Source organism: Piliocolobus tephrosceles, chromosome 19 (genome assembly GCF_002776525.5).
Source record: "Piliocolobus tephrosceles isolate RC106 chromosome 19, ASM277652v3, whole genome shotgun sequence".
Taxonomy (NCBI): domain Eukaryota; kingdom Metazoa; phylum Chordata; class Mammalia; order Primates; family Cercopithecidae; genus Piliocolobus; species Piliocolobus tephrosceles.
In genome coordinates this window covers 12,641,116-12,655,121 of record NC_045452.1, presented here as the reverse complement: position 1 = coordinate 12,655,121, position 14,006 = coordinate 12,641,116, and the positions used below count along the sequence as shown (strand labels likewise).

Sequence of the window (14,006 nt, the reverse complement as noted above, 5' to 3'; positions counted from 1 at the left end):
ATAAAACCAGTCTCTGGTACCAAAAATGTTGGGGACAGCTGTCCCAGGGAGAAAGTCCTGCATACATGCAACAGGAGACATAAACTAAACAATGCAGTTGCCAGTCTCAAAGGAATGCATTTAAAATTGTATTATGTTCAATTGCAGGTGTAATTCATTCATTTTCATAACTGTCTAGTATTCGGCAGTGATGTGGCAACCTAAATAACAAAGAGGCTCTCTAAAAGACAAGACATATATACATAAATTTGCAATGCTTTGTTCCCAAATAAGTATATTTTCTTTTGAGAACCTCTCTTTATTGTTATTTAGGATAACAAACAGAATACTACACAGTAGTGAAAATGAATAAATTACAGTTACATCCAACAAACACCATGGATGAGTTTCTGGAACACAATGTTGAAAAAAAAACAAAACAGCAAAACAATAAATAAAACGTTATGTCCATCTAAGTTCAAAAACAAAACAAAATAAAACAGTCAGGGCAAAATAAAACAGGAATACACAGAGCTCATACAAATACAATGAAGAGTAAAGAAACACAATTATAAAATGAAACACTCTAAGAGTAATAAACACAATTCAGGATGATGGTGACCTTTGAGCAGGGAGACAAGGGGTCCAGGAAGGACACACAGGGATTTATAAAATAACGAACCAGGTGATGGTTGTTCGATGTATATTTCTTCTGCTTTACAATTCTTTTTTTTTTTTTTTTAAGACAGTTTCTCACTCTGTCACCCAGGCTAGAGTACAGCCGCACGATCATAGCTCATTGCAGCCTCCACCTCCCAGGCTCAAGCGATTCTCCCAACTCAGCCTCAGCACAAACCCAGCTAATTTTTGTATTTAATGTAGAGACGACGTCTTGCTATGTTGCCTAGGCTCGTCTCGAACTCCTGGGCTCAAGCAATCTGCCCACCTTGACCTCCCACAGTGCTGGAATTACAGGCGTGAGCCAACGCGCCCGGCCACTTTACAAATATTGTATACAGTATTCTTTCATAGCTACTCAATGTCTAATTGAAAAATAAAAACAGCAGCATAAAGGAGAAAACTATGTATTTTTTTATAGAAGGTGTAAAGGCATTTGACAAAATCAGCCAGTTTTCAGGGGGCCCAACTCACATTTCATTATGTGTGACTGGTGCCCCCTGGCGCCCGACTCAGGCAGGACTGGCAACTACCGGTGAGTCCCAGCAGCCCCAAGAGAAACTAAAGGAAACCCCAATATTTTAAAAGCCACTTGCTGAAACTCTCACTGCTCAACTCTCACATGCGGATTTCCACCCATATCAGAAACAAGCCTGGGATCATTACTCAACATTGTTTCAGAGGTTCTAACTAAAGCAAACTGACAAAATAAATTGGTATACCCTGCAAATTTGTATCTATAAAAAACAGGCTTATTAAAACTACCAGAATTCCTAAGATAGAAAGTGAATTATATTAAATATTAGCTTTTCTTCATATTAATAATCAGTGAGCTTACAGATGGGAAAAAGTATTTCATCACAATAGACAAAAACCATAAAACACTTAGGAATAAATTTAACCAGAAAGTTATAGAACCCGTATAAAGAATTTATAAAATCTTATTGGAGGACCTAAAAGAAGTCTTGAGTAAATGGAAAGCCATTTTTTATCCTCTGGAGGAGGATTAATATCATAAAAATGTCAATGCTCCCAAAACTTACATTTAAATTTAATGCAATTATAATTTAAATCCCAATGGAACACTTTCTTTTAGGCAGGGATGGGAGAGAACTGGATAGTGCGATTAAATATTTCATGTAAGAGAATAAAGTCTAAGACTGGAAAATCATTTTTTAACAAGTGAGGGAGACTGATCTATTTAGATGCTGATGACGCCCAAATTATAGTTTCAGCCAGAACCTCACCCCTCACATCACACTCACTTGTGCAACTGACCACAGATGTCTCCACTGGCGTCTAAGGGGCATCTCAAACGCAACAAGTCCACACCTGTTGGTTCATTTAATAAGAGGCTCATTTAATAAGTGGGGCTGGAATAAGTTAATTTCCACCTGGGGGCAGGGGAAGCTTGACTCTTGTCTTACAGCTTATACAAAATATATTCCATAAGGACTACAGGTTGTCCAGTAAAAAATAAAAAATAAACATTGCAACAAAATGTAAGAGAATATCGAGGGAAGGGGAGAAGAGAGAAGGGGATGGATTTCCCTAAGCATGATAGGAATCCCCAAAATCTTAAAACATTTACCTTTCAACAAACACCATAAACCAAGCCAAGGACAAACGCATAGAAAACAGACTAATGTTAAGTCCAAGAGGCTTCAGGTGCTCGGCCTCAGGTCCAAAGGCAGGCACACCCTTCCCGGTAAAAGGAAAAACACGCAGCTTCCTTTCCTAGTGTTCTTCCTTGCAAAGATAAAAGCGCCGATCCTAAGGACATCTGTTCAACGAATGTTTTCCCTAGTGACTCCCCAAAAGTTGGAAAACAACCGGGGGGGAAAGATTTCATCTGCACTTTGACTTAATTAATGCTCAGCAGCTTGCAGGAAAAAAAAAAAATCCTCACTTTTCTGCTTAGGGTGTGAGTGGGCCCTTGCTCTCCTTGTAACTCCAGCTACTAGAGAGTCTGAGGCAGGAGAATTGCTTGAACCCTGGAGGTGGAGGATGCAGTGAGGCGAGATGGCGCCACTGCACTCCATCCTAGGTGACAGAGCGAGACTGTCTCAAAAACAAAAAAAAGAAAAAAAAGGAGAATCCCTGGAAGCATTTACCTAAAAGATGCGAGGAAACCCCCAAAGGCCGCAAGCACCTGCAGCAAACCCTGAGTGCCGCAGCAAGCTCGCGAGTCTTCCAAAGCGCATGCGCAGGTCACTGTGCACGTGCGGCGCGCCAGCAAAACCGCGCAGGCGCCGTGTCGCTTCCGCTTCGAGCGTGCGGTGGGGCTGGGGACGCCCTCCACAGGTCATAACCGTTGACTGGTTATGCACCGTTCATAACGGGCGTTCATAACCACGCCGTGTTAGACTGAGCATGACCAGTCTACAGACCCCCGAAGCCTCTACAGAGATGGCCAAATGCTGGGTCCTGGGTGCGTCCTGTAGGCCAGGTGAGAATTTACAACCCACCCTCGGCCACGTGTTGTGCTGTGGTCGCTGATAATTAAGCATGAGGAACTCAAAAACTCAACCTTCTGACAGATTCCCCCTGCCCACTGCGGTGCGCCAAACCTAGCGGGACAGATTGGTTTACATGGTGGAGCATTGGGGAGGACCCAGAGCTTTCAATAAGGAAAGAAATGATGTGGGGAGGGACAGTAAATCAAAGTAGGGAATTAGGCCGGGCGCTGTGGCTTCCAGCCCTTTGGGAGGCTGAGGCAGATGGATTTCAAGACCAGGAGTTCAAGACCAGCCTGGCCAACATGGTGAAACCCTGTCTCTACTAAAAATACGAAAATTAGCCAGGTGTGGTAGCGCACGCCTGTAATTCCAGCTACTAGAGAGTCTGAGGCAGGAGAATTGCTTAAACCCTGGAGGCGGAGGTTGCAGTGAGGCGAGATGGCGCCACTGCACTCCAGCCTGGGTGACAGAGCGAGACTGTCTAAAAAAAAAAAAAAAAAAAACAAAGGTAGGGAATTAGAGCTTGCCACGACTTCCCCCAGAAACCTGCAGTTACTGGGGCAGGAAGGGGCCTCAGAGAATCCCTGGAAGCATCTCAATAGAATCCAGAGGGGACAAGAAAAGAGGAGGGATGACGTCTGTCACATCCTTCCCTTCCTTATTGATCCAAGTTTGCCCTAGTGGTGTGAACCCCCCTTACCTTCCAGGCCTTGGTGGGCAGCTGCTGACATGTCCAGAGCCCCAGGAAGTGCTGAAGGCACCTGCGGTTCAGGCCCCATGGAAGCCCAGCCCTCCTCCATCCTTCAGGGACACTGAAACTGGCCAAATGGTTAGGCCATGAGGATGGATGCTGAGTAAGCACTTTACCCCCACATCGGACAAGAGTAAGCAGCTGAAGGCCTACAGGTAGCAGGTAGGTGCCAGTGAATCTTGGAAGCAAAGATGTGGGGGTCAAGAACAGCAGGGCACTTTGGGCCCCCATCCCAGCTTCAACCAGAGCAGCTCCAGGACTCCTGGCTTTCCATATGGGCTTCTGGATAAATTTTAGGTAGGTAACAGGCCCTGAGGCTGAATAAGCTGCAAAGCCTCTGCCTTCACCCAACTCCCTTATTTTAGAAGAGGAATGGGGAGCCAAAATGGGCAGTGACTTATTTGAGGCCTTGCCAGCTTGAAGAAAGAAATGTCTGCTGAACCCATCAGTGGCCCTGGTAAGGCCTGGTGCATTGCAAGTTACTGGATGAAAATGGTGACTGGCCGGGTGCAGTGGCTCATGCCTGTAATCCCAGCACTGGGAGGCCAAGGTGGGTGAATCACTTGAGGTCAGGAGTTTGAGACCAGCCTGGCCAATGTAGTGAAACCCTGTCTTTACCAAAAAATACAAAAATTAGCTGGGCATGGTGGCATGCACCTGTAGTCCCAGCTACTCAGGAGGCTGATGTGGGAGAATCGCTTGAACCCAGGAGGTGAAGGTTGCAATGAGCTGAGATCATGCCACAGCACTCCAGACTGGGTGACAGAGCAAGAGTCTGTCTCAAAACAACAAAAAAATAGAAACAACCCCAAATGTCCATAAATAGGAGACAATATATCAACACATGAAATACTCTGTGGTTCAAGAGAATAAAGAAGACCCATATGGGTTATTCTGAAGCAGATTCCACTACACTAAGCTACACTAAGTAGTTAACAGGCAGAAATGGAACAGAGTGGAAGTGTGTTCACTTAGGAGGGATACTCTCTCCAGGGAGAATTCAGGGATTGGGTGGGAGAAGGGAGCCTTGCTTTTCACGGTCCAGCTTTTTAGACGGTTTTAATGTTTACCATGTGCATGTGTCACTTAAAAATCAAACACCCTAGGCGAGGCATGGTGGCTCACACTGTAATCCCAGCACTTTAGGAGGCCGAGGCAGGTGGATCACTTGAGCTCAGGAGTTTGAGACCATCCTAAGCAACGTGATGAAACTCTACCAAAAATACAAAAAAAAAAAAAAAAAAAATTAGCCAGGCGTGATGGTGTGTGCCTGTGGTCCCAGCTACTTGGGAGGCTAAGGTGGGAGGATCACTTGAGCCTGAAAGGCAGACGTATCAGTGAGCCAAGATCGTGCCACTGCACTCCAGCTTAGGTGACGAGGGTGAGACCCCCATCTCAAACAAAACACCCTAGTACCCACTCCTCTCGGTCCTTAAACACCAGCATTGCTGCCCTTCACTTTCTTGCAGCCTTGTGCAAAGGACCTTTTTACCACAGATCAGCCAGACCATCTTCCTCCTCCCAAGTCATCAAAGAGTTCCAAGCTGGTCACCTGTCCCTTGATGTTCCCAGGAAACTGGCAAAGAGGACCCCTGCATTTTATCTTCCCATCGGGAGTGGCAGGATCTCTGCCTGGGAAACAGGCTGCGTTCAGCACAACTGGTAGCATTAACAAAGCACAGTGGGCACATCTAGAAGTTGAAGCTAAAACATTCAAGAACTCCAGTCTGTTTCTGTGGGTGTTAAGGGGGTGAAGATAAAACAATGGAGGTGATGAGGAATAACTTAAAGACCATTTAAAGCCACAGTGGTATAAAGAATGAAGAGAAGGAAGGTGCTGAATTTTACTAAGAAGAAAACAGACCGAGTTCAGGAGTCTCACCAGTAGAAGTTTATAGTATTGCATTTTGATTACATGTGTGTGAATTTTAAAAATTGATTACCCTCCAGTAAAAATGCAGAACCAACTTGCATTTGGATTAAAACATGGGGTTTGGAGACAAAAGTGGACCCCATGCTGCCTGAGATGAACAGAGACAGCAGGATGGCAGAGGAATCACCAGCTCAAGAAACCCCAAGACTTGGACAGTCTTCCAGCAGAAGAGGCCAGGGTCTCTCAGTGTACTACCCCAAACAGGCCTCTCCCTGAGAGGTAGTCTGGGAAGGCCCAAAACCCACCAGACACAGGCACATCCAGTGGGGAAAGACTTCCCATTCCAGTGTGGCCTGCATCCCTCACCTCTGCTTCCCAGTCTTCTGCTGGCCTCGGAGCAGCAGGGTGGCCATTGCTGATCTGGGTTAGGGAGATGCCAGAAACACACCCAGGTTTGAACCACAAGTTAGTGGTACAAAGTCATAGTCCTTGTGCCTTCAGAAAACCCAGAGGCCCCCAAATCCGAGTGGGAAGAGAGTTGGGAAAAACTGAACCAGATTCTTCCAATGGCCATTAAAGAGAAAATTCAGCAACCCTTGCCTTTGTCTTTGACCCTGAGAAGTTAAGGGACACAGATTGTGGCACTATGATGGGACATGGAGGGAAGGCATGGTGTGCTTCCTGCAGAGATGCCTCTGGAGTCCCTGTGGCCAGGGGACCTCACTGGCCCCCTCCTCAGGCACCCTGATGGGGCTCAGTGGGGCCCAGCCAAAGGGTAGAAGTAGAAAAACATCAATAGGCTGTCCAGATCAACTGGCACCATCCAGGGCCCTGCTGCACCCACACATGGAGGTCACTAGCTCAGCCCCAGGGGATTTTTCACACCCAAGCTCCTTCCCTAAGGAGTCCTGTGGGGTCCCACACTCAGTGTGCTACCCAAATCAGAGATTCACCACAGATCTGTCTCCCCTTCAACCTGGACTCAAGTTACTGCGGTGAGAAACTCACTGTCCATGGTTAACTGAAGAAATCCCTCCTTCACAAAGAACCTGAGTGGTAGATGAGGTGGTTAGACAGGATCTTTTTCCCTCAATCTGTCTGGACAACGCCACAGCCAGGACCAACTCTGACAGCTGCGAGAGAGAGCCCCTCCAATGTGGAACCTCCTACATAGCCCCCCTTTTGGGTCCCTGGATCTGAGCCTCCAGCAGGACCACCACTCGGGGGAAGTCTCCCTCCTATCCCTCAGATCCCCACGTTGTTCCTCCTCTAGGAGGAAAGTCAGCCCTGCCCCTGGAGCTTCTCTAAGATGGCACTGAACTCGCCATTATCTTGAGGAGCCAGGAGCTGAAGTGACTCCGGCTTAGCAACCCAGTGTGGCCAAAGTGGAAAGGTTCTCTGTCCTTTGCAGTCACCGAAAAAGAAAAAGGAAAAGTATGGTCTCACAGGCACAGCATCTTCTTTTAAAAAATAAATATTTATAAACTTAAGGAGGAAGATTCAAAGAATCAGGGTATCTTTCCCTCCAGAAACACAAATGTCCCATGTAAGTCAAACCAAGGTGCGACCACCAACCCATGAATGAAGCCCCCTCCCCCTGCAGCTACAGGGTTGAAGGGCAGGTGGGCAGGGGAGCTGCTCTCCCGCCTTCAGTCCCCCTTGGTGATGAGGTCCTCAATGTAGGCGTCCAGCTCATCATCTGTGTTGATGTCTATGTCCTGGAATAGAGCAGGGCAGGAGTCAACAGGGGGCCAGAAAGTGATTGGGGGGCCACCTTTACATCTTCTCTCAGCTTCTGGGACAGAGCCCAGAGTCCCCTCCCCCACCTCCCACCCCACCCTGGATGTCAGGCTTCTGTCCTGTCTTTATTCTCCCCTCCTCCATCTACTGTGCATGGATGATGCCCAGATCTCCTGTGCCCGCCCTGCCTCTACCCCATGTTCCCAGTTGTCTTAGATTTATGTTTCCCTCAGATCCTACAAATATGCCCACTTCTCTCCCTTCTCTCTGTCACTGCCCAAGGTCCAGGCCACCACTGTCTCAGACAGCTGTGGGAGCCTCCTCACAGGAGGCTTTGGTTCTTTGACCCCTCCAGGCCTCCTCCAACCAACCAGGTAAGTGTCTTGAGACTGAAATCTGGATCATGCCACACCCCTCCAGTGATCTCCATTGTTCTCGGGATCAAATCCCACAACTTTAAAGCCCTGCCTCTGTTCCTACTGCCCCCAAGTTCCTGCTCAGGCCTCAAGTCCTGCTCTTCTTCCTTCTGCCTGGAGTGCTCATGTCACACTCTTTGCATGACTGGCTTCCAGTGTCTCCAAATGCCTAAGCCCCTGAACATTCTAGTCAAGTGGCCTCCCAACACTTTACTGTATCTCCTTAGGAACCACCATCAGTAATTCTGTCTCTTCCACCAAACTGGCAGGCTGTGAGAGCAGGAACCTTCTCTGGCTTGTCTTGTTCATTCTGTATCCACAGGACAGGCACAGAGCAGGCCCTCATGCTTACTGTCTGGATGAAGGACCAACAAGCTAAGGGGCACTCCCCACTTCTGGGCTACCCAATCCCATCTGGGTGTCATGTGGAAAAGAACTTCGTTTTTATGGCTTGGAGGGTTCTCAAACCAGGCTGTACCTCAGAATGTCTAAAGGGAAAAAGCCTGGTTCTATGAGTCTGGCTGGGCTGAGGCCCAGGCAGCCACACCATCTCAAGCTCTCCTGCCAGGGTGCTGTACAGCCAGGGTGGGAACCACAGATTCCTGTGAGTGGACAGATTCTTGTGAGAACAGGAACAGGTCCCAGGCCCCCCTCCCTGAGAGACCAGGTGGTCCAGCTGCAACAGGAAGGCTGCCGGGCTCACCTCCTGCACCTTTTGCAGGAGTGCCACGATGTTGGTCCTCAGCTTCTGCAGCTTCTCCTCCGTCTCGCGGAGTTTCCTCTCAGAGGTACGCAGGCTTTCCTCGGAGGCCTTGGCCCGGGAGTCAGCACGGCTCTGGTAGGAGTTGCACAGGTTTTGGAGCCCTACTTCATATTGCTTGAAGTACTCTTTCTGTTGGGAGCACAGCAAGAGGGAGGGTACATAAGGGGCTGTCACAAGGAAGAAGACAATTAGCACACAGGTGAAGCACTCACCACAGTGCTCTGGCAGACAGCAGGCCATGAGGACACATGAGGGGTGATTCTTACCATTCCAAGTGGCAAAAAAGGATGATAGAATCACTCTTCCATGCTCAATCATAACCTGTCTGACTTCAGTACAGCCCTTTTAGCCATCCACTTCCAAGACATACCCAACAATGTCAGCACTCACGTCAGTTCTCTTTTCACCTACCAACTAATAGCAGATATCTCCAGCTCTGTGGAGCAGTATATACTTCTGCAGCATCAGTGCTTTTTACTATTTTCCCTGAGTACCTGAAACCTCCAGCGGGTGAAGTAGGAAACAAGCAGTTTTTCTAGTGGCTTTTCAAATTTGTAAAAGGGCGCAGAATACTTATTTTAAATGAAATGTTACATGGAATCTCAGTGTGAAAAACAATGTAAGTAGTACCTCTTTAGGTTCAATTTATTTTCCAAGTTCAAATTTATAACATGACTTACTCGTACATCACTAAGAATGATGAGGCCACTGTGATGAACACACACGCCTCAACCAGCAGGTGCTAGCTGGGTACTGCAGTCTTATCAACTCTGGTGTTTACTTCTGTAAAGAAGCATGAGCTGCCCAGCCTAGACAGGCTTCTAGATGCCATTTTTTAAAACTGTTACTGGCAAGTATTGAACCGTGTCATTCACCTTATCCTACTAAAACCAAGATAGCAAGAGAAACGTCTACACAAAACAATAATTGCCTTGGCAGCACAAAATAAATGCTGGAGCAATCCCCAAAGTATTAAAATTCAGTATACAACATCTTGAAAGCAGACATGGTTTGTAGTAATTTTTCTTAATTATTTTGAGGTAATTGTAGGTTCACATATAATTGTTACATTAGTTTTTTTGCAAAATGATACTTGAATCTAATATTGCAGGGCTCCTGAGGCTCTATGGAACTCCTGATGAGTACAGACGGGGTTTCACCGTGTTTGCCAGGATGGTCTGAATCTCCTGACCTTGTGATCCGCCTGCCTCGGCCTCCCAAAGTGCTGGGATTACAGGCGTGAGCCACTGCGCCTGGCCTTATACTTTTTTTTGACAGTCTCACTCTGTCACCCAGGCTGGAGTCCAGTGGCACAATTTCAGCTTACTGCAACCTCTCTCTGCCTTTCCCCAGGTTCAAGCGATTTTCATGCCCCGGCCTCCCAAGTAGCTAGGATTACAGGCGTGTGCCACAATATCTGGCTAATATTTTTTGTATGTTGTAGTAGAGATGGGGTTTCACCATATTGGCCAGGCTGGTCTCAAACTCCTGGCCTCAAGTGATCCACCTTCCTCAGCCTCCCAAAGTGCTGGGATTACAGACCTGAGCCTCCACACCCAGCCTAATATATACTATTTTTAGACACTCATGCAGACTTTGTTTTGGACCCAGGCATTCAAGCCCACTGCAGAGATCCTGCTACACCTAGGCTCCACTCTGAGTTTGGCAATAACTTTAAGCCAAAATCAACAAATCTGACAAGAAGATGCCAGGCCAACCTAGCCACCCTATTAGCTGCTATTTCCTCCTAGGATTTGCAGAGAGCACCTGCAGCCTAAACAAGGACAAAAGTTGAAGCGTGGATCTTTCTGTGAAGCAGCTGTGATTTCTGCACCTTCTAGCTCCCTCACTGAGCACCACCCCTTCATATCTTGCCAGGAGAGCAAGGCAGCATCGTGAACAGAGCAAGTCCTAAGAAGTACCTGGGTTCAAAATCTGGGGTCTGTCACTGACCAACAGACTCTTTACTGAGCCTTAGTTTCTTCAACTCCCGCTTCATTTCACATTTTAAAAAGTAGAATAAAGACAAACACCATGTTTTTATCTCTGGCAAACTTTATCAAGCACACAACTCCCCCATGAGGACCTGACATCTTGAATATACTAATCCTAATCCTGCAGTTTCCATTCCAGTTGTCTTTTTTCTAGAACCTCTTTCCTAGAAAACTTAGCTATTCCTATCCTAGAAAAATCATCCCACTTCATGTAGAAAATTCCCAGAGCCCCATCTCCAGCCCTGACCTCCCCCTCCCTCCAAGTGCCAGTCCCTGATTTCCACCTATACACTGCACATCACCAGAAACATAGTGAGGGCACTTCTGGCGCTACACAAACCTCCACTCGTCACCTTTGTTGCATTTACCCATTTTTCTCTCCTAGTTAATAGCTTTGTCATCAACCTCCAGTTCCCACAGGCCTGAGTCACTTGCCTACAATCCATGATCAGTCTGCTGACGACTTCTGACACAGCCCTTTCACCCCCAAGCCCACTGCCACCACACTGGCTCCTGTTCCCATTCCCTCACCTCTGACCTTTTACATAGGACCAGCCTCCTCGCCCCTGCATCTCCCATCCACCCATTCTACCCAAACACGCTGCTACCCAGATTACTCTCTTAGGGGCAGGAGCAGCAGACTACAGCCCCTGGGCCGAATCAGCCTGCCAACTGTTGTTGTAAATAAAGCTTTACTGGAACACAGGACATCCATTCCTTTACATATTGTCTGTGGCTGCTTTCATGCTATAATGGCAGAGTTGCCACAGAGACTGTATATAGCCTGTGAACCTGAAATTACTTGCCAACTGGCCCTCTACAGAAAAAATGTGTTGACCGCTGCCCTAGATATAGTTTGGATAACAATTCCTTCAGCTCAAAACTTTTGTAGGCTCTTCTCTTCATACAGAGTTTAAGCCAGTATGACAGACTGGGGATTCAAGACCCATCATATCCTGGCTTTCAGGCCCCTCTACCCTAAATGCTCACCACACAGCCTGCTACCCTAACCCCACCCCCAGAGCCTTTGCTCACAGAAGTCCCCACCTCAAACACTCCTTTTCACTTACACAGGCAGGCACTTGGCAAAATGCACATTTTCTTCCAACTCAGTTGCTCTCTCTGCCCCCTAGGCCACCACAGCCCTCCATAGCCTTTCTATCCACTTTCTCAGCACTCACTGCTCCTGCCCTCATGTCCAGCTACCTGGTAACAACTCAGTCTCTACTGAGTCTTGAGCCACTTGAAGGCAAGACTCTCTTTTGCTGCTCACTATGAGGTCCAGCAGACACCTGCTTGGGCAAGGCATCCCTTCAGCATTTGCTGGGTTAAGTAAGACCCAGTGCTTATGTCCAAACATCACAAGCTTCTCTGTACCTCCTTCTGAGTGTCAAGTTCTATGCACTTTGAGCCTCAGCTCTTCACTGTTGCCTGGGACAGGTTTACTCCCTCTGCTAGGGCAGAAGAAAGGGGGTATGCTTGTTATAAAACGTCAAACTACACCTGCTATCCCTAAGGGATGACTCAACTCCTAGCACCTGTGGTGGGAAGGGGTTGGCTTTCTGCACATCCGAGTCATATCCAGCTAAGCCAATTTTTTCCCCACATCATAAAGTCTCTTCTTCTTCTTTCAGCAGAAGAGAGGCTAGCTGAGATGGAGCACAAAGCTGAGAGCTAGCAACTGCACCAAGCATAACAATCACAATCACAACAGTTACAACAAATCCAGGGGCAGGGGTGGGGCAATGAACAGTGTGGAATCAAAGTTCAGGCCAGACTCACCAGAGGGAAAGATATTAGCTCATCTGAATTCATAGCACTCAGCTGCTTCTTGGAGATGGGGAAACTTGGAGGCAGGAAGTACCGTAAACAATTCCTGAAGAAGGCAGGGACAGTAATTCAGAATGGCATGGAGCAGGCAGAGAGCTGCTGCTTGCCCTGGGGTGGGAAGACAAAAGACACATGTACCGGAGGATCTGGACAAGCAGGTCAATGGTCTCATGATTGGTGCTCAGGGCAGTGGTGTCAGGCTCAATGCGGAGGCATTCGGAAGTGGAGGGCTCTGCCACGGCTATGGCCTGTTGGGCCACAGGGCCCGCCTCCTCCTCCCCGCCCTCCTGCTGCATGTCAAAGCTCTGATGTTCCGGAGAAGGGGGCTTCATCAGCCGCACATCCTCACTGCCTTTCTCCACCCTGTGGAAGACACACAGCTTATGTCACGTCTGACCTGGGCTCCCAGGATGGGCTGCTGGCAGGGAGGCCGGGGATACCTCCTTCGAGGAACCACTGCTCCTCCCTGATTGGGACATTACCAGCGGTCTCTTGGTGTCGTGTCTGTGGGCACGTAGTCAAACTTCACCTTCCACCGCACCACATGCTTGCCCACCTCCACGGCTGTGACACGGCCCGTGTACCACTCCCTGTTCACACGCACCTCCACGTGCAGCCCTTTATCTGACAATGTAGACAGAGGTGCGAGTCAGAAAACTAGCCTAGAGTCCCTCACTTGGCCTGGGCCACATTGAGAAAGGCAGTTCCCAGGGTTTGGAGGACAGGAACACTTAGGTGCTTGCCCCCAATACACCAGGACACAGAAACCAGGGACCAGCCACCATGGTCTCCTTCCCCATCTGTCATGAGGGTGCCAAAGAGCAGAAGAATAAGTGATTGCCAGGAGTGAACACCAAGGAATTAGTGTTAAAAATAACCACAAAGGGGTGATCCCTTCAGAATTCTGCTTAGGATTTGACTTGGATCCACTGCTGCACAAGAGCCCAGACCCAGGAAAGACTCCATGAGCCTCTGGTAAACTGCTGCTGGTAAGGGGCTCCACTTCCACTCCCACTCCCACCCCCACCACAGGCTGCCAGGTCACTCCCCCAGCTCACCTTTCTGAGCTCTCTTGAGGTCAGCCGAGTCCTCTTCCCCAGCACTGTCTGAGAGCTGTGTGGAGGGCAGTCTATTAGAGGCATCCCCAGTGCCCCACAAGAGCAGACTGTGCCTTACTGGCCACCCGGGGTCATCAGCCATCTACACGACTTCCTGTGCTACAGTTTAAATCACCAAGCCCTGCTGACAGCCACACTCCAAAATCACTGTCCAAGGTACCTACCCTTCTGCCACCTTTATAAACAAGACAGGAGGCAAGGGACATAATGTATTTCAAGCTTCATTGATGTACGTCTGTGTGACTTCAGGCCTGTGGTTAAGCTAGAAGCCAGTCTCACTCAAGACCCTATCTGGCACCATGTGTAGTCACTTGTGTAACTGAGAGTCCTTGAGAGATCACTAGGCTTCTGGAAGGCTCATGACACAAATATAAACAGAGCTGGTGTAGACTGCTGGTGTGGGGT

General features: G+C 48.2%; 1 protein-coding gene and 1 pseudogene across 3 annotated transcripts in view; one reads left to right on the top strand and one right to left on the bottom strand.

Moving 5' to 3' along the window:
• Positions 1–5,735: 5,735 nt before the first annotated feature.
• Positions 5,736–14,006, bottom strand: part of MORC2 (MORC family CW-type zinc finger 2) — a 43,582-nt gene continuing 35,311 nt past the window's right edge. Inside the window, exons 21-26 of one of the 2 annotated variants that reach the window (XM_023185483.1) lie at positions 13,542–13,596; positions 12,966–13,107; positions 12,622–12,846; positions 12,436–12,529; positions 8,609–8,788; positions 5,736–7,458 (exon numbers count right to left, since the gene is read on the bottom strand). In XM_023185483.1, coding sequence (XP_023041251.1) covers positions 7,390–7,458; positions 8,609–8,788; positions 12,436–12,529; positions 12,622–12,846; positions 12,966–13,107; positions 13,542–13,596 — 765 coding nt within the window. In that variant the 3' untranslated portion in view covers positions 5,736–7,389. Of the gene's footprint in view, positions 7,459–8,599; positions 8,789–12,435; positions 12,530–12,621; positions 12,847–12,965; positions 13,108–13,541; positions 13,597–14,006 lie in introns of both variants that reach the window. The other variant, XM_023185482.2, reaches the window with a different exon arrangement.
• On the top strand, positions 5,882–7,233 carry LOC111521844 (annotated as a pseudogene). Its single transcript, XR_002725093.1, has one exon. The product of XR_002725093.1 is annotated as an uncharacterized LOC111521844 (transcript).